Below are 21,302 nucleotides of genomic sequence, written 5' to 3'. Positions count from 1 at the left end.
CTGCCTGGCTGGGAAGTAAGGCGGGGGCTCCCCCTGCTGTTCATAAGTATGATTGTTTCCCTGCAGAGCAGTTAGGGACCGTCTGACAATTCCTATCCACAGCAGTAAATGAAGGGAGAATTTCACTGCATACAGTCAGGTTTCTTATAAAAACGATACACATTTTTCAATTATAGGGCAATTCACCTTTATTAGTAAAACTGTAAAAAAAAAAAACATAAAAACTACATAAAATGTCTTCAAACTTTCATAACCTGGCAAATTTCGTAAAATGGGCACGGTAATTAGGGGGTGTGGCCGCAAAACGGGGTGTGGTTAAAAATTTTTCTTTCTGTTTCCAGAATGTTGGGAGGTATGCTTTAAACATTCTTACATTTTCCCATGTCTTTCCTCAATTTCAGACAATTTTGTAGTAAAAATCTGCCGGCCACCAAAATATCTAGGGGTTGAGCTGTTTTACCAATATTTGTTGAAATTGTATTTGTATTAGGCCTTATGGGACCCCTATACCTCGTGGGCTCAATTTGTAGTTACCCCCCTGGCGACGGCCGAATCTGTCCCAGTTTTGCTTCATGGAAAAACTTGGTAAACAGCGAAAATATGAAAAAGGCGTATTTTCACATTTATTTATTTCTTGTTTTGGCTTTTTTTCACTGCACATCTTGCGCTATTTTTTGGGCCCCTTTTTTTATTTTGTGCCTCTTGGCTAGTTTTTGGGCTGATTTTGTAGCCGACTCTTGCTGGTTTGGAAAATTATACCTGACACTAACCCGCCCTGCTAACACCCGCGCCTGCTTCCGGGGGTCCTTTTATAGACCCACGCCGACCTGCCCCGCTGATGACGTCACAATGACGTCACAAAGGGGGCGGGCGAATAGACGCGACACTATAAAACCGGAACCCAGCAGTCGAATGCCGGCATTTGAAGGTGGCGGACGGGGAGAGCAGGAAAAGAACTCAACCCGCACCCGGGTCCCGCGGCATCACTACTGGCCACCCTGTCCTGCGTGAAGAAAGAACGAAGAGAGGAATAGTGAACATAAACTTGAATATTTCAGAAACAACGCAGAATTTTTAATTGGCTGTATTCAGAAAATGTCTTATTTCAGTATGAGGAAGCTTATTTTAATTTTTCAGTTTTTTTTGCGAGTTCCCCTTTAAATTGCCTCCTCCTAGGGACATACCATCGCACTGACCCTGTAAAGGGGTTTCCATGGGAACAATCCACTTGTGACCTCTGCTATTTGCCCTTGCCCCGTGACGTCAGCTCATGATTATCCACTGGCCTGTGGGTCCCCCTCTCTCGCACTGCGCCCCGCTCGCTACTCACAGTTTCTGATGTCTGATATGAACACGGCCAGGCCCCGCATCCCATCCCCTTTGGACACGGCAGGCATCTTCCAAGACACCACAGGTAATCCAACAGGAGGGGAGAAACGATGTCCACTCTGTCCTGGCCCGTGGGGGAGCTGCCTGGGTGTATTGTGGATACCCCTCTGCTGTAAATAATCCGGCCCGGTGCGCTCACGACACGGCTCCGCCCCCTTCCCTCAGCTCATAGAAACCGGTCCTGAAGACGGGAGCGAGCGCTGGAAGGTGAGACAGGAGAAGCAAAGAAGCGTCGCTGTGTGTAATGCGTTCGATGTGCGCGTACACGTCTCAGAGGTTCCCGCCTTCTCTCGTTTGAAGGTGGGCGGGGACTGTGTGACAGAGCTGACAGATGTCACTCATTGGCGTGTGGAGAAGGGGCGCCAATTTAAAGTTGCCTATAAATGCTGAATAAGCACATTCTATAAACAGCAATTTAACTGGAAATGTAGCTTCACCAGAAAACTGTAGCCTTTAATAAGTCTGTCTAAAAGGTGCTCCATAACACAGGAGAAAATCACCCTCATTTCACTGCAGAGTTGCCAGGTTGGGTATTGTAGTCCTACATTAAACATGGCGGCTGGCAAATGGTTAAACAAAAACTACATTACCCAACATGCATTGGGAGACGCAGGCTTGGCACATTAGGGCAGGTTTTCCAGCCAAATTGGGCAACTAATTTAAAGCCCAGGCAGTTTTTGACAGTACAAACTAGCCAAGGTACGGGTTTGGGCTATTTTTTTGGGACAGATTGGCCCGTCACCAGGGACGTAACTACAGAGGGGGGCTCAGGAGGTATAAGGGACCCCATAAGGCCTAATTCATATACAATTTCTATAAATATTGGTAAAACAGCTCAACCTCAAGACATTTTGGTGGTCAGCAGATTTGTGCCCCAAAATGGTCTGAAATTGAGGAAAGTCACAGGAGACTGGGGGTACAGAGGCCAAAATCTGGTAACTCCCATCTTCTACACAAGTCAGTCTCATTGCATGCTGGGTATTGTAGTCTTACATTCAACATTCAATTGTTAAACAAAAACGACATTACCCAACATGCATTGGGAGACACAGGCTTGGCACATTAGGGCAGGGTTTGCCAGGTTTCCAGCCAAATTGGGCAACTAATTTAAAGCCCAGGCGGGTTTTGAAAGTACAAACTAGCCAAGGTAGGGATTTGGGCTACTTTTTGGGCCTTTGGCTGGTTTGTACTTTTCCTGCCCTAATGCAGGGTTGCCAGGTCTAATTTTGAAAAACAGCCAAAGTCGGCTACAAAACCAGCCCAAAACTAGCCAAGAGGCCCTTCAAACGTAGCCCCAAAAAATAGCCCAATATGTGCAGTGAAAAAAATTCTAAAGAAATTAATGAATCTATGTGAAAATACACCTTGAATATTTCACTATGTTCCCATGAAGCAGAATGGGACAGATTCGCCCGTCACCAGGGGGGTAACTACAGAGGGGGCCCAGGAGGTATAGGGGTCCCTAATACATAGACAATTTCATTAAATATTGATAAAACAGGTCACCCTCTAGACATTTTGGTGGCCAGCAGATTTGTGCCATTTAGCCATTTAATTGTGTAGCCAGGACATGGGGATGGACATCAGGTCCCCCATTCTGGTGCACAAACAAGATTCTGAGATGATGCAGTGTCCACAAAATGGCAGGGGGCTTGATCCAAATAAATCCGATAACCCCTGACTTAGATTTACATACCTCCCAACATTTTGGAAGTAAAAAGAGGGACCAAAAAATTTTTTCCGCACGTAGCGCAGCTAATTTTTTGACCACACCCCTTTCTGTGGCCACACCCCCTAATTACCATATTTGTTTTATAAAATTTGGCAGGTTATGAAAGTTTGAAAATATTTCTCCTTATCTAAACTGTGTTTTTGTGTCTCAAAATTGTTACAAAGTATCTTATTTGCACCTGTTAGCTGTTCTGGGCTCTCTGCTAAAAGCCAATTAAGTGAGAAACTTTGTTTCTTTTTCTGGCTGTTCAGTGCAGAGAAAAGAGGGACTTTCCAGTACAAATGAGGGACTGCGGGTTGAGCTGTCAAAAGAGGGACTGTCCCTCCGAAAAAGGGACAGTTGGGAGGTATGGATTTATATTTGTGTGCTTGATTTCTGGAGGAAGCTGTTTGCATTAGTACCACTAGATGTCACTCTTATTCTTCTGTACGCTGAGTAAAATCTTAACCTGCCATTATCACAACAACAACAGCCTCTGGCCATCTTTGACTCCTAGAGGATGATGGGAGGCTGGGAGCCGCTGATCAATTATATATTGAGTGCCACAGGGAGGAGGGCTCCGCACTGCTTTGTGTAAATGCAAGGATGAAAGATTATTATTCGGTTATTAAATATAATATGCTATAAATAGATATATCATTAAAGTCATAAAACAATGCTAATTAGATGACATTGCATGGCAGCTCACAAACCAGTTCAGTCTGCATTGTAATTTAAAGGAGAACTAAAGCTTAACTAACTTAGTAGCTACAAATGTTGTACATTATGTTTTGTGCTTCTGTACCATAATAATAATAATAATAATAATAATAATAAATGCATTTAAAAAATCAGCATCTGAAATAGGATACATTTTCCCAAGGTCATTTTTAAGTCAAGTTTTACAGTTTTGCCTTGAAATTCCAACTCCTCTATAAAATATGTCAGGAAAAGGAAGATGTAAAGTATGGCATGCAGTGTTAGCATATACCCAGAGGCCTTCATTGCTCCCAGGAGGAGGAGTGCAATCAGCAAGCTGCTCTTTTGTGGCTGCTTACTTAGCATAAGATTCATTCCTTGGGGCATATGCTCTGTATAGTTAGTAGCTGGAGTTACAGCTATCAGATTATAAGGTTCACACAGAGTCACACACACAGTGGTGGCATGTTGGAAATGCTTATTGCTTTGCCACATCTCTAGTACTACACATTAGCAAATATACTATTAAAAGTACTGCTCTTCACCAGTTTGTTGCCATTGGAAGTATAGCAGGGGACACCAGGAAGTTAAAGGACATGTAAAGCCTACATTTTCCTACATGTATATAAGTTGGGCACATCTTCCCCACCCAAGCTACATCATTTGTACTGCACATACCCCCTCCATTTGCCAGAGCCATCACATTTTCCTAAAACAAATAGCAGTTTTCCCCAGGCTGCCATTTTCCTTCTCACACATCATCAGTAACATTGACATCTTCAAACAGGACATGTATGCTGTAAAGTTCCTGCAACACAGAATGCAGGGTTAAACAGGCACAACATACTTTGATAAATAGTTCTGCTGGGGTTGAGCACTGTAATGTTTAAGCTGAGCTCAGGAGAGGTGGTTAGGAGAACAAAAATAGGATCAGACAGCTAGAGCAGAGTTTTTATGGGAACCAGTAATGCTATCTATTCATTGGCTGTTAGACTGATGGGTGTGTTTAGTAATCTGAGCTGAGATGAACTGAGCATGCTCATAAGTCAAGAGTCAAAGCAAATTCCTGAGGGAGGGGGCCGTGTGGGTTAGAGGAGGAGAAGGATTTCTAAGCGATTAAGGGGATGCTGCAGCCTTACTGTTAACCTTTTAACAACCAGAGGGGCAGTTATCTAAAGATTTCAAAGTGGCTGTTCACTGATTCAATTTTGATTTATTTTGTGGAGGGGGTGTACATGTCCTTTAAAGGACTGGATGTTTTATTGGTTCCCATGATAAGGGAACAAAAAGCATTGCAACCCAAATGTCCGAAGCACCAACACTTGGTACCAAGTTTCCTGTTTTCTTAACAGTGGAACGGTCATGGCAACGATATCGCCAATGCGTTTGCAGCTAAATTTACCCTCATCTCTCCAGTCTGGCTGCAGATAAGGAGGAAATGTAGAAAGGCCTATCAAGTTACCGGGCTCAATGATGTAGATCAGTGCTGTCCAACTTCTGTGGTACCGAGGGCCAACATTTTATTGGCCTATGTGGTGGAGGGCCGATAAAGGAAGTCAGTGTTGGCCACTCCCCCTTTTAAACCACACCCATATTACCACAAGAACTTTTAAGATCATATCCATATTAAAGGTGGTAGCACACCAAAAAACCAAATGGTTGGTGCTCACTGCAGGGAAATCCCTCATCACTCATATGTGAAAAATTGAAGTTATGTTAAAAACATACATTTAAATCCATATGCCTCATCCTCCCCTGTGGATAATACAACAACCACCCAACATATGATTAAACACCTTAGGGGCCCTTAACAATTTCCAAATGCTAACAAACCCCAAGAACAAACCCCTAACAGGCTTACATCCCACAGGTAGCGTAAGGCAAGCAGAGAATGGCACACACAAGCAGCACTGGGCAAGCAGAGAATGGCACACGCAAGCAGCACTGGGCAAGCAGAGAATGGCACACACAAGCAGCACTGAGTAAGCAGAGAATGGCACACACAAGCAGCACTGAGTAAGCAGAGAATGGCACACACAAGCAGCACTGGGCAAGCAGAGAATGGCACACACAAACAGCACTGGGCAAGCAGAGAATGGCACACACAAGCAGCACTGAGTAAGCAGAGAATGGCACACACAAGCAGCACTGAGTAAGCAGAGAATGGCACACACAAGCAGCACTGGGCAAGCAGAGAATGGCACACACAAGCAGCACTGGGCAAGCAGAGAATGGCACACACAAGCAGCACTGGGCAAGCAGAGAATGGCACACACAAGCAGCACTGGGCAAGCAGAGAATGGCACACAGAAGCAGCACTGGGCAAGCAGAGAATGGCACACACAAGCAGCACTGGGCAAGCAGAGAATGGCATACAGAAGAAGCACTGGGCAAGCAGAGAATGGCACACACAATCAGCACTGGGCAGGCAGAGTATGGCACACACAAGCAGCACTGGGTGAGCAGAGAATTGCACACCCAAGCAGCATTGAGTAAGCAGAGAATGGCACACACAAGCAGCAGTGGGTGAGCAGAGAATGGCACACGCAAGAAGCAATGAGTAAGCAGAGAATGGCACACACAAGCAGCACTGGGCGAGCAGAGAATGGCACACACAATCAGCACTGGGCAGGCAGAGTATGGCACACACAAGCAGCACTGGGCAGGCAGAGAATGGTACACACAAGCAGCACTGGGCGAGCAGAGAATAGCACACCCAAGCAGCATTGAGTAGGCAGAGAATGGTACACACAAGCAGCACTGGGCGAGCAGAGAATAGCACACACAAGCAGCAATGAGTAAGCAGAGAATGGCACACACAAGCAGCACTGGGCAAGCAGAGAATGGCAAAATCCATCTAGCTTCTTTTTTAAAATGTCGGAAGTTCTATTACCTCCTGGAATATTTTGGACAATTTTATCATTATATTATTATTTACTTTGTATTTTTACATTGTGTTTATACAGTGTGTGTCTTACGAATGAGCCATTAGAGGGAATGACATATGGAAGCCTATTGGTTGGTAACCCATCAGCCAGTAGGAAAAGATTGCATGTTTTATAGACTGCGCCAGTGCAGAATTTTTGTTGTAAATTTTATACCATTTTCCCAATAGAAACACATTGCATGGCCAGTGCTATTATTGAAGAGCCAGACATGCTATGCAAGGCTATGCAAAGAATAATTTATGTCTGCAGGGTCCTTGTTGGTGTTTGAAGGGATGATCCCAGTTCTTGAAGAGCTCAATTTTAACATTTTGGACTTTGTTCTTGTTTCAGGATGGATGAAGGGCATTAGGAAGACGTCCATGTCTTGACAGTGCCAAGGTCTGATCAATTTATTCCCATTCAGCTCAAGCAACATCTTTCACTCAAGATGTCTGTTGCATTGGGATTTTTCTCCTGCTTGTAGGTATCTTTGTATTCACGTCATATCTTGTCCATGTTTTATCTAATAGCCTAAAATTGGCAATGTGCTAAATTGCTGGCTAAAACTGTTTAATTCTGCACTAATCAGATTAAACTCATGAGAGAGCTTTGTAAAACTGCAACTCTGATCAATGCTAAATAGCCTCTTATATCTTTAGGATGAGCGCTTTGACGGCTTCGTAGTGGAGGTTTGGAGTCAACTGGCGGGCAAACGCGTCAGTGAGTATAAGAACCTTGGTACCTTTCGTCAATCATTTTAGTTTATTGTGTTTTGTGTTTAGCAGTTCTGACTCTGGAAAATCTGTAGCACCGCATTTTTATGCTATTCTGACATTTAGAAAAGTAAGGAAAATCTAGGGATTTAATTAGAATACCTTAAAGGAGAACTAAAGATTACAGTGAAGAAGTGAAGAAATGAATAAGCTCCACTTTCCAATCAAATTATGAGCTTGATAATATTTCCTGCCAACATTTCTAGCTCACTCAGAAGAAGTGAACCAGAAATGTTGTACATTATGTAATGGGGTTATGAACCAGTCCAAAGCAAAAACACCCCTTTAGCAGTAAAAGATGCCCCAGTAGCTCCTCATCTTCTTTTCTGCTGATTCACTGATTCACATGCTCTGTGCTGCTGTCACTTACTGAGCTTAGGGAGCAACTCACAATATACAGTACACATAGAATAGAAATGTCACAATATAAGGCTGATTAGTAATTAATACACATAATTACTACATGGCAGCACAGAAACCAGTGCAATTAGCATCAGAATTGAATAATCAGCAAACCTGTAGCATCAGCTTATATTACAGCCAGGGAAGCTCATTTTCTGCTGGATAATTAGTGACGAGCCCTAAGCATAGCTTCTCAACAGCCAATCAGAGCCCACTGAGCATGTGAGTGTCACAGACACTTTCCAAGATGGTGACCCCCTGTGACAAGTTTGAAGTCCTGGATCATTGCTGCTATTGACAAGCTCAAACTTTAGCCTCGTGCAATACGTTCAGTATATAAAATATGGCATTTTTAGCCATATTAATAGTAGTGTTAAGTTTTCCTTTAAAGGATAAGGAAAGGCTTCATGCACTTCTGGGTGCCAAATGTTAGGCACCCCCAAGTGATTGTATTGACCTGAAACCCCAGGTTGGTGCTCCTATCAGCAAAAAAATGCACCAGCCCGGGGTTATACCAGTGAGCACCACGGAGCCATACTCTTCTGTCTTCCTCTTTCCTTCTGCAATCCCTCTGCAATACGCCCTCCAACCTGTATTTATTACAAGTGTCCTTCATTTTTCTAGGGATCCAGTAACCTTCATTTGTAGATTATTAAAGGGTAATTGTTTTAAAAACATTGGATAATTTTTTGACTTAAAACAGATATATTTTCAAATGAATGTTGGTATTAAGCACACAGTCACAGCATTAAGGAGCTGAACTGCAAGATGAGCCTTCATGAAACATTCTACAAAGAGTACCAGAAATGGATTTAGAGGTTCCAGTGCCTGGATAGCACTATTGGGCTGCTATTTCTGCACGCTCGTGCACTTATAGTATCCCTTTATTTATCTGGACAGTAAAATTCAACTATTTGTGTAGAGAGTACTGGCAACAAGGAAAATGACATCCAATCAGCCTTCCTAAAAGCACCAAAAATGTTATATATTTTACCTTATGTCAGAATTATCATTGTGTCTTGTGTCTTTTAGCCCAAGTATCCCAGGGCATCACTAAAACCGCATGATTGCAAAGGCACGTGATATTGTAGATACCAGTCCTATTTTATATAGACATAAAGAAGATTTATGAAGGGAGACAATGTTAATCTCATGAGCCGCAATTGCAAAATGGCATCATAATAGAGAGCATAATTGTAGCAATACATTTCCATATTAACCTGATTGCACAGAAAGAAGCTTTTCTCATAAAATGGGAATTCCGTGTTCTGGAACCAGACATAATGAGAGGTAAAGCAATAGCCCAAGTTTTATGGAAGTTACCGGGTTTAAAGAATCACTTGATAGGACAATGATTCAGCCAGGCATTTTGGAAAAATATTACATTTTTCTGTATATGGTCCTGAAGCATCTATAAAACAAAATATCTAATTTCTGGTATATTTTATATCAGACAGTCCATGAATAATATACTGTTAAACTGCAATCTCACTGTTTTGGCGTTAAAGGAACCGCTGAATGTAGCTACTGTCCAGCTTTCATTTGATGAGCAAAATTCTTCCATTGATAATAGGGATAAAGAATTGTGCTAGGAATTAAGTGGTCAGTACTTATCCTTGGCTGAAGAAAATAGATTTATTAAACAGTTCAGAAATAACATCTTAATCACAGATTCATTTAAGAAGATACCATTATTTGCCGGGGGCCCTGTGCCATTATGTAAAGCTTACCCACTGCACCAGTGCTGTCCAACTTCTATGGTACCAAGGGCCGGAATATTTCTGGCCTACATGGTGGAGTTGAATGGCAGGAGTTGAACAACCTTACAATGTACTCTGAATCATTAAAGAAGCTGCACAATACAGCAGTACAGCAGGGAACAGGCACTTTGCTGTCCTTTTGAAAAAGTTGTAAAAAGGCCAAGTCTGCTTGAGGAACATTCTAAGAGCATGACCTTTTGTGGTCTGAGCAATATGGTGCTTGTTAAAAGGAGAAGGAAAGGTAAAAAGTAAGTAAGATTTATCAGAAAGGTCTATATAAATCTGTGTCCCCTGTCAAAAGAAACAGCACATTTCTTTCCTTCTATTGTGTACACATGGGCTTCTGTATCAGACTTCCTGTTTTCAGCTTAAATCTTGAGCATGCTCAGTTTGCTCCTATCTCCCCTCCCTCCCCCCTCACTGCTGTAATCTGAGCCCAGAGCTATGAGTGAGCAGGGAGAGACTCAGGCAGGAAGTGATGTCACACCAAGCCAATATGGCAGCTGCTATCCTAAACAAACAGAGACAAAGTCTAGAGATGTTTACTCAGGTACGGTAAAGCATTCTGCAGAATTAATATAGGGTTATAGCTTGTACTATTGTGGCTAATCTATTGGCAATAAACTGCTTCTGTAGCTTTCCTTCTCCTTTAATGAATCCGTTTGTTACAGGGGATCTTCAACACACTTATAGACTTGGTGTCTGCTACAAGACTATCAACGCCACATGACTGGGCAAAGGGAATGGGAGGACTCAGTAAGTGCTTTGTGGAGATACTGTGTTAATAGGTTTTACATGCAAGTGTTTTGACTTCAGGAGGGTATAAATCAATAAAGTGGTCATCTTAACCGATATGTAGAAAGGTGCAAATGAGATAGACTTGCCTTCACTTGTGTTCCTACCTGTATTTACATAACATTTACATCCATGCTTGTTATCATATGCTGATAAATGCTGACAATTTGCACATTGGCCATGGTTCTGTATGTTATTTCATGGTTAAATCCATTTTATCTGTTAATAAAGAACTAGTATTGCTAGCTGTGCTTGTTCATCTGTAAGATCATCTCCTTGCTAGATGTAAAGGAAACGGTCTGCCTTTTGGCCAGCAAAAGAGTAGAATGGTTGCTTGGCTTTACAGAGCAACCGCTTTTGAATTTTTTTTTTTTTGAAAGGGAAACTATCGTGAAAATGAAAATTTAATATTAACTTCATCATACTGAAATAATAAACATTCTAAATACAATCAATTAAAAATTCAGTACCGTTTCGGAAATAATCAAGTTTATCTTCACTATTCCTCTCTCAGCATCTGTTTCTCTTCATTCTGTCTTCATGCAGCAGTTGGGTGTCAGATATTCATTGACATTTAGATCCAATATATCTTATAGGGGGGCTCCTTTTGCCTAGAAGATGTGTTTTTAGAAGTTAAAATAGTGTTTTTCCAAAGGCAATGTACAGTGCCATTGAAATTGGTGTCTGTCTGGATGTATATATGCTTTGTACTTCCGGTTCTGACTCCTGATATAAAGTAGCAGAGGGCAGCTAATAAAATTGATTTCTGCTTTTTTGTTTTAAGAGTCATAACCAAAAAACTTCATAAGGGATTAACAAACACTGACCTCAAATTAAGCAAGTAACTATAAGGGCCAGATTTATTACGTGTCAAATTGAAAATTTTAATTTTTTATGGTCAAAGCTCTCGAATTGTGAATTACCAAACTCGATACGAGTTTTAATTTGAATTTCGAGATTGATCATACTCTGGCCTTTAAGAACTTAAATTCGGCTATTCGCCACCTAAAATCTGCCGAGTTCGTGTATAAGTCAATGGAAGAGGTCTAGTAACCAATTTGGACATGCCTTCCTGACATTCAAGTTTTTTCTCCAAAAAAAAATTGAGTTTAGTCGGATTCAAATTCAATTTGAGTTGTAGGGGCACATTTAACCCTCGATATTCGACCATCAAAGTAAAATCCTTTGACTTCAAATATCGAAGTCAAAGGATTTACCGCAAAAACTTCAATCGAACGATCGAAGGAAAAATCGATCGAACGATTCAAAGGATTTTAATCCATCGATTGAAGGATTTTTCTTCGATCAAAAAAAGCATAGAAAGCTTATGGGGAAGGTCCCCATAGGCTAACATTGATGCTCGGTAGGTTAAAAGTGCCGAAGTAGGTAGTCGAAGTTTTTTTTAAAGAGACAGTACTTACACTATCGAATAGTCGAACGATTTTTAGTACGAATCGTTCGGTTCGAAGTTGTAGTCGAAGGTCGAAGTAGCCTATTCGATGGTCGAAGTACCCAAAAAAAACGTAGAATTTCAAAGTTTTTTTACTTCGAATCCTTCACTCGAGCTTAGTAAATGTGCCCCCTAGAGTTGGTCAAATTTGTGAGAGTTTTAAATATTCGATTTTTTTTATTAAATTCGTTTTATTAAATAACCTCAGTCGAATTTCGCGTATATTTGAATTTAAAAGACTTCAAAAAAAAATGTGCCTCCCCAACTGACAATGTTTAATTAATACAATAACATTTTCTTTCATTATGCTAAAAAATAACTGGTTTAAGGTGGAGGGTCCCTTTAAACCAAAGATGCCCTTATGAAATAATTTAATCTGCGCTGTTCTACTCAGTAGCACAAAACAGGGAGAAGTCATTGCCGTTCCCCGTGTGCTTTCATATTTATAGCACTGAGTGTCATTGCTCTCAGTCCCATCTACTGAAGCTTGCTGCTTGAAACGCGTGAGGTGGAGATAGCAACACAAGTTAAAACCACCCAGATTTCCCTCTTAGGCACATCTTTCTTTGATTATCAAACTGTGTGATCTCTGCTCTTTAAGGAATCCCTTACACTGGGCTTGTGCTCTCTAGACACAGGCAGCCCAGCATCTTAATGTGCAGATATAACCTCTTTTCATGGGCTGAGAGTTAGTTTCTTGTGTAGGAAACTCTGAACCCAAGGGCATCTAATGGATAATATGTGTGGACTCCTAATTAGACAGCTGTGGATAAATATAACAAGGGAATAAAAAATTAATGCGATAACATCATTAAATGACATGTCCTGTTACCGCCGCATGATATTGTGATGCGATTACTGAAGCTTCACAGACCACTGTAATATAAGCATATGTTTTATTTATGTACATTACCTTCGGAAATACAAATTACATCTGTACATGCATTGATTATTTTTAACATTCCAAGCCTAAGGGACATATTTTATGATAGCCCAGTGCCCTTTATTGTGGATATCCATAATGAATAGTAAAAATCCCAGGTTTGTCAGCCTAGTCTGTGCTGAAGCTGGGAGCATGATAATATATATATATATATATATATATATATATATATATATATATATATATATATATACACACACACATACATGGGGTTTCTGGAAAATGGATCCTTCCGTAATTTGGAACTTCTACCTTAAATCTACTAGAAAATCATGTAAATAATACAGTGATTTTACTAATAAGGATTAATGATATCTTAGTTTGGATCAAGTACAAGAATACTGTTTGATTATTACTGACGGGCCCGGATTTGAGGAGAGGCCACCAAGGCCCGGGCCTAGGGCAACAGGATTTTATGGGACGGCATGCTGCCCAACCACAACCAAATTGGTTCAGAAACATTGGAGATACGCATGAGAGACAATAGTTTTCAAATTTACAGTGTGCCAATCCCCATTGCTCAGGTGAGAACGATGAATGATGATGAAGGATGAAAATCTGAGCAAATTAAAGGGAAGGGACGGGGCGACAAACGACAACGGGCCTAGGGGGGGCCTGCTATGTAAATCCGGCCCTGATTACTGAGAAAAAGGAAATACATTTTTTTTAAAAAAAATTGATTATTTGATTATAATGGAATCTACGGGAGATGGCCTTTCTGTAATTCAGAATTTTGAATAAAGGGTTTCCGGATAACGGATATATCTATATATACCGTAGAGGCGGAGTAATAGTTTAGAAAGTAGGCCCACAGCAGAGTCGGACTGGCCCACCGGTATACCAGGAAAACTCCCGGTGGGCCCAGGTGTCAGTGGGCCCTCCTGTTTCTAAACATTTGGCCTATTTCATGGTCATTGTCTATTTCTAAGGCTAAATAGATGGAATAATAGATTATAATATGTAAAGAAAAGAGACTAGGAGAATAGAGGTTGAGTGAGTAGAGGAAAAAAATAATACTTAGAGTGGTCCCCTGGTCTAAAGGTTTTTGGGTGGACCCCTGGTCTAAGGGTTTTTGGTGGGCCCCTGGTGTCCCAGTCCGACACTGGCCAATAGTCTAAGGTTTTCTGGTGGGCCCCTGGCATCCCAGTCCAACTCTGGTTATGTGCCTTTAGTATAAAGTATTTGTATATAATCCCTAAGGAGTTTCATAACCATTTAAAGGCCTGTTGCCAAAAGCCTAATTTTTACATAACCTTTTGGGGTCCCAGCAATATACTGTATAATTCATAATACATTTCTCTGAATTACATTTTACAGGATCTTACACCATTTTTTCAGGTCCCTTAAATAACCTAAAATGGGGGTCTGCTGTAAAAATCATTGTATATACACAGTATATATGTATATATTTATATATATATGTATGAGGTAGAGACAGATGCAAGATATTCAGTATACTGTATATACGCTGCATATGAAATGAAAGGCATTCTGGAGAAAAGCAATATATGTGGTGGGTGGTAAATATATGGATGCTGATTACATAACGAGAGGCAAAAACAGGTTTTTTTTTTTACACATTATATATATCAGGAATTCAAAATAACACTGGCTCCTTCAAATATATATATATATATATCAAAGTTTTCAGGCATCAAATCCGAAAAATTTATACGTTTCCAATTGTTCCATGATTTTATCGAGTATTTTTTCCAGACAGGAAATTTCCGGGAAAAATGGATTGATAAATAAGGGAAACAAATCCGTGAAAAATACTATCAAGAAAGCTTTTAGACTGTGGTATTTTACAGAAACCCCTTAGGGTTTCACCAGCATCTACAGATTGCCAGTTCTGGTGTCACAACAAGCTACCCAGGATTTGCAATAATAAAGCAGATTAAACCATAATGGTCCCACCACCATGATTTACATTTGAAATGAGGTTCTTCTTTTCCTAGGAATTTCTTGGTTTCCTACAGATGCGACATATGCCATTGTGTCTCCACCTTTGACTTGTATGTCCAGAGGACATTGGTGCAGGGATGAATTCTTTTCCTTCACTACCACCCAGGTAGACTCAGTTTGTTCAGTCTTTTTCTCATCTTTGACTTAAAGGAGAACTAAACCCTAAACATTAATATGGTTAAAATGTCCTATTTTCTATAGTGAACTTATTGCACGAGGCTAAAGTTTGAGCTTGTCAATAGCAGCAATGATCCAGGACTTCAAACTTGTCACAGGGGGTCACCATCTTGGAAAGTGTCTGTGACACTCACATGCTCAGTGGGCTCTGAGCAGCTGTTGAGAAGCTAAGCTTATTCGTATTTTGTTCTGCACCCTTTAACGTTCATAATTCTTACATTCGTCTGTTTTAATAACGTTCGTGGCATTCGTGATTTTAGGTTTTAATACTATTAAAATTTGACCTTCAATAAATGGGCCTCCCGGCTTATTTCTAATTCATCTCAGTTGAATTTCTTTTCATTTGCATTTTTAGGCGCACAATGCATCTCCTTGTAGCTTTCAAATAGTCCTGAACTCTTTCTTACTACTGAATGATGACCTGGTGAAGAACTACAGTTTCCCTCTCATCTGCAGATATTCATGAAGCAACATAATGGGCCTCCCTGGCTTATTTCTAATTCATCTCAGTTGAATTTCCTTTCATTTGCATTTTTAGCCACACAATTCATCTCCTTGTAGCTTTCAAATAGTCCTGAACTCTTTCTTACTACTGAATGATGACCTGGTGAAGAACTACAGTTTCCCTCTCATCTGCAGATATTCATGAAGCAACATAATGGGCCTCCCTGGCTTATTTCTAATTCATCTCAGTTGAATTTCCTTTCATTTGCATTTTTAGCCACACAATTCATCTCCTTGTAGCTTTCAAATAGTCCTGAACTCTTTCTTACTACTGAATGATGACCTGGTAAAGAACTACAGTTTCCTTCTCATCTGTAGATATTCATGAAGCAACAGAATGGGCCTCCCTGGCTTATTTCTAATTCATCTCAGTTGAATTTCCTTTCATTTGCATTTTTAGCCACACAATTCATCTCCTTGTAGCTTTCAAATAGTCCTGAACTCTTTCTTACTACTAAATGATGACCAAGCGAAGAACTACAGTTTCCTTCTCATCTGTAGATATTCATGAAGCAACATAATGGGCCTCCCTGGCTTATTTCTAATTCATCTCAGTTGAATTTCCTTTCATTTGGATTTTTAGCCACACAATTCATCTCCTTGTAGCTTTCAAATAGTCCTGAACTCTTTCTTACTACTAAATGATGACCAAGCAAAGAACTACAGTTTCCTTCTCATCTGTAGATATTCATGAAGCAACAGAATGGGCCTCCCTAACTTATTTCTAATTCATCTCAGTTGAATTTCTTTTCATTTGCATTTTTAGACACACAATTCATCTCCTTGTAGCTTTCAAATAGTCCTGAACTCTTTCTTACTACTTAATGATGACCAAGCGAAGAACTACAGTTTCCTTCTCATCTGTAGATATTCATGAAGCAACAGAATGGGCCTCCCCGGCTTATTTCTAATTCATCTCAGTTGAATTTCTTTTCATTTGCATTTTAGGTGCACAATGCATCTCCTTGTAGCTTTCAAATAGTCCTGAACTCTTTCTTACTACTGAATGATGACCTGGTGAAGAACTACAGTTTCCTTCTCATCTGTAGATATTCATGAAGCAACAGGGTACTCCTAGACTGAACAAAAGTGAAGTGCTGTTTTTATTGCTATCCTTTTTCCCAGCACACCTCACTTACTTATATCACAGCTGTTTCTATTCCACATTCAGTGCTACAATGATGGAGATGCAGAGCAGTGAGTATTATAAATGAGGACTCACCAAGGGGCTGCTGCTATTGCTTTGCCTGAGCAGGTGGCTCTGTAGATCTCTCATACATCAAGCACCACAAGAGCTGTCACCCACTTACTTATCCAAGTTGCTGCTTGAAATGCTCCGCACATGCACACATCTCAGGGGAGCCCTGCTTACATTTTTATTTCAAACACAACCGTTTGTCTTAAGCTTTATAAAGGTTAATGGGAATAATTGTGTCTGTCTGGTGAGGTGGGGGGGATATTATATATTGAAAGCCATGCTTCCTTATCTGAAGGCGCTCAGTCATTAAGTGGGTTATTTATTAATGCTCCAAAGTTTAGGCAAAAAAAGACGCGATTTTTTTGCAATCTATTATGCCCCAAAGCTGTTCAAAGTCCGAATCTGAAAATAAGCCATCTAAAACCTACCGAATTTATGTAAAAGTCAATGTAATATGTCCCCTTATCCGGCTTCCGGCTTCTTCTATCTTCAAATTTCAGGGGGCAGATGCATGCGCAACGATTCCACAGTAGGACGAAATAGACGACTTTTTCATTAAAGTTCGACTTTTTGTGCTACTGCGCATGCACAGCTGGAAGAAGCCAGAAGATGTCTGCTCCGTGGTGCTCGCTGGAAGAATCCCAGGCCAGTGTATTTTTCTCCTAATAGGTTCACCCGGGTTTCGAATACGTATATTTGATCACTTGGGGTGATAACCCTAACGAAATTCAGCGTTTTCGGGGTTTGATGTTTTCTGTTTCGTGGTTTTCAGGTATCACACGTGAAAAATTTGGGGTTATTTTGGGAGAAATTCTGAAAAAGTCCCATTTTTTCCTGATCTCTTTTTTTTCTAGGTTTTTTTAATGATAAATAAGGGCAAGTCATGGGTTCTAGTTTGGTTGGACTTTTCTAATTTAAAAAGTCGGATTTTGATAAATAACCCCCTAAATGTCAGCCAGGCTCATTAAAGTGAAAGTTCCTAAAGAGTCGCCTTTTATGTTAAAGCAAAATAAACGCAGCAATATTATATAACAATGTCAAGGGATGCCGTGCTTGAACTGTGCTCATGAAATAAATCTGTAGGCAAAATGTTCATGGGATGACTTTGGGAACAGATTTTGGAAGCTATAGACAACAATAACTCAGAAGACTTAGTCTTCTTTCGAACAAATCATTATTACACCTTGATACACTGAAATAAATACTGTTCTGTGGAGGCCGGCTTTATGTCAAAACCAAAATGCTGTGTTGCGGGAGGTATCGATGCATTTCTACATGCAGAGCTGATATTGTAGGATTGTAGGGACTTAGGACACAGCAAAGTGGTTCCCTTCTCAGTTTTTCTCAAGAACGATTGAAGTCAATGGAAGAGTTCCCTATCGTATTTGGAAGTTTCTGTGGTCTGCTGTGGAATTAGCCCGCACTTTTCGAGCAAAAATCTGAGTGAAAAGCGAGTGATTTGTTAAAAAAAATCAAAAACACATACAATTCGCGTTTTCGCTAGATTTTATCAAGTTTTTCTCCCGATCCGATTATATCGTGCTGTTTTAATAATAAATAAGGTCCAATCATGTATTCTAGTTTGGTCTGACTTTTTTATTTTAAAAAATTCTGTATGTAGAGAGACAGGATTTCTGGTGATTTAAATAGAGTGAGCTCTAATACATCTTCTAGGCAAAAGGAGCCCCCCTATAAGATACATTGGATCATTCATCTGACACCCAACTCCTGAATGAAGACAGAATGAAGAGAAACAGATGCTGAGAGAGGAATAGTGAAGATAAACTTTATTATTTCAGAAACAGTACATCATTTTTAATTAATTATATTTAGAACGTTTCTTATTTCGGTATGCTGAAGCTAATATTACATTTTCATTTTAGCGTTAGTTCCCCTTTAAATACATTTCCCTGTGTTCCATTTGACTACACAATGTATTAGAGCTAACTGTCTTTCAAAATAACCTACTCCAACACAAAACTGTGCGAAGAGAAGGGAACGGAGAAGAGCAACTTGATTATCTCAGAAACGGTACAGAATTTTTAAATTGATTATATTTCGAAAAGCTGACTATTTCCGTGAGATGAATCTTATAGTTACATTTTCATTTTTGCAGCAGTTTCCCTTATTAGTATATATTAGTATATCAACAGGAAGTCCAACACAATTAAACCTTGTGTAATAGTGGGGTAATAGTGTGATGAACTAATCCGTATTATGCCAGTTCATCCGGCATCCTTACACAACAACGATAGCCCCATTACCTTGTTACATTTGTGCTTCAGAATGCTGCTTGCTTGAAATAATAAGTTCAGAGCTGATGATTAAACATCATTGAACACAGACATAGAATTAGCTTCATTAAATTGGTCTCTTGGGTTAAGAAGTGATATTTATATATGAACCAGGTGAAGACTTCTCTTCTTTGTAGTGTTCAGCTGGCCGCACTCTGGAGACATTGCTTTTCTTTGGGGCACAGCTAGGAGGGATGAATCAGGGAACTGATCATAGAAAGCCACTGAAATAGCTTTGGGTAGGCACAGAGTTACCATTTAAATGTGAAAATGGACATTTTAATAAATAACACTTTTATGGGGCTATTTATCAAAATCCGAATCGTTTATGTTTTAAATAAAAAAGGTCTGATTAAACTAGAATTCACGATTTGCCCTTTTTATCAAAAAAAAATCGGATCGGGAAAAAACCAAAACTTTTCCGGATTGTCGCACGAAAACAGATACTTTTTCAGATATTGTTGCGCGAAAAATCTGATTCGACGCCTGAAATGTTCGAATTATTGTACGAAACCCAGCTCGGACAATAATATCTTCAAATTGCAAATAGGACCTCTGCCATTGACTTCTACAGTACCTCGACAGGTTGAAGATGGAGTATTTTCGGATTCTGAATTTTTACAGCCTCTGGGTTTTAACAAATCTCGAAAAATGTAAATTTTTATCCCCACTAAAAATTTGGATTTTATAGTAAAATAATTTAGAATTTTTTGAGTTTTTAGCATTCTGGCTTTAATCAATAACCCCCTTTAAGGAGAAGGAAAGGTTATGAGAAATATAATACACCAGTAAAACCTCAAAGTAATGCTGCTCTGATTCCTCAGCATTTCTTTCCTTCTATTGTGTACACATGGGCTTCTGTATCAGACTTCCTGTTTTCAGCTTAAACCTCCAGGGCTAGGGCTTGAGCATGCTCAGTTTGTTCCTCTCTCCCTCCTCCCCTCCCTGCTGTTATCTGAGCCCAGAGCTATGAGTGAGAAGGGAGAGACTCATACAGGAAGTGATGTCTCAGCAATCCAATATGGCAGCTGCTATCCTAAACAAACAGAGAGCTTCTAGAGCTGTTTACTCAAGTATGGTAAAGCATTCTGTAGAATAAATATAGTGTTATAGTTGTACTATTGTGGCTAATCTATTGGCAATAAATTAATTCTTTAGCTTTCCTTCTCCTTTAAACTCTTTAGAAGCTGTTTGAGAATAAAATAGTAATATATATGGTGCACATGCTCCGCTCCCTTCCCCTGGGAAAGTGATTGCTCCACAGACCTTGTATCAGTGGAAACCCCTGACCCACAGCTGCTTTTATCCTGCCAATTTGTTTTTCCACATAAGCAGTTTATTTGCAGAGATCAAACTCTCGGGGTTTAAATCTAAAAAGCAATGGGAAATTACTCCATGCAACTGTTAAATGGTAACATGGTGGGGTGTGCCAACACCCTGAAGGGGAATGTGGAAGAACAAATAGGCGGCGGGATAAAGCAGTTAAACAACTATTGCTGTTGAAGTCTATGTGCTAGTAAATTAAAGGGTGAAGTCGCCATCGATAGCAAAAATTAGGCAAAAAAAAACATCCCCAGGGACATTGCCAATTTGCTAACAGGCATAGAGGACAACTCGCTAGCAAAAGAGACCGTCGCTAGCGCAGTTTCACATCCTATCGCCAGGCGAATTTTTGTTCAGGCGAACGATCGTTACACCGCAAATTCATTAAAGTGCTAATTTTCCATTTTGTTACCTCTTTCGCCAGAGTTTTTTTTATTCTATTCCTTCACTATGCCTTCATTTTTGACTCTATAGCAATGTCTCACTGGTAAACTATATTTTTATAATTAAGGGATTTAAAGACCACAAAAATAGAATTGAATAGTTATCGAGCTGTCATGTAGTGCAGTATAGGAGGTATATTTTTGGTAAGTGTTCGCCGTCTATTTAAAAATGATCATTATCTTGCAGAAATATTCACTTCCGTAGCGGATTAAAAACAGAATCAAATCACATTTTTAGACCTTAAAACAGATAGTGATTGATTATGACTAATCCTGCCAGGCTTCATCTAATTACGGGTGATTTATTTTTCATTGCAGTTCTTTCTCAGCATTTCATAGAGCAATATTTTCCATTTTATATATGTGTTCATTTACTGTGTATTTACTGGAGTCATTTATACAAGATTATAAATATGTGCCCCTGATATCTTTGGTTTTGCCTTGAATGATCAGTGAGTAGTGATTGATGAATTTCTCCTGTTTTGCTTCGCCGAAAAAATTCGCAAATTTTTCGCCGAAGCAAAACGGGAAACCCCCGAAAAATTGGCA

General features: G+C 40.0%; 1 protein-coding gene and 1 long non-coding RNA gene across 3 annotated transcripts in view; one reads left to right on the top strand and one right to left on the bottom strand.

Annotated features, from left to right (window-relative positions):
* Positions 1-1,663, bottom strand: part of LOC108714918 (AP-2 complex subunit alpha-2) — a 44,093-nt gene extending 42,430 nt beyond the window's left edge. Inside the window, exon 1 of one of the 2 annotated variants that reach the window (XM_041560799.1) lies at positions 1,331-1,663. In XM_041560799.1, the coding sequence (XP_041416733.1) occupies positions 1,331-1,397 (67 nt within the window). In that variant the 5' untranslated portion in view covers positions 1,398-1,663. The remainder of the gene's footprint in view (positions 1-1,330) is intronic. The other variant, XM_041560800.1, reaches the window with a different exon arrangement.
* A 5,411-nt stretch (positions 1,664-7,074) lies between these two features.
* Positions 7,075-10,630, top strand: LOC121403718. The gene is made up of 3 exons (XR_005967444.1): positions 7,075-7,206; positions 7,386-7,446; positions 10,333-10,630. It is a non-coding gene; the product is annotated as an uncharacterized LOC121403718 (long non-coding RNA).
* Positions 10,631-21,302: the final 10,672 nt, after the last annotated feature.

This window comes from Xenopus laevis, chromosome 4S (assembly GCF_017654675.1).
Source record: "Xenopus laevis strain J_2021 chromosome 4S, Xenopus_laevis_v10.1, whole genome shotgun sequence".
Classification (NCBI taxonomy): Eukaryota; Metazoa; Chordata; class Amphibia; order Anura; family Pipidae; genus Xenopus; species Xenopus laevis.
The sequence above is the reverse complement of the archived record's forward strand: the minus strand, read 5'-3'. Positions and strand labels throughout refer to the sequence as shown.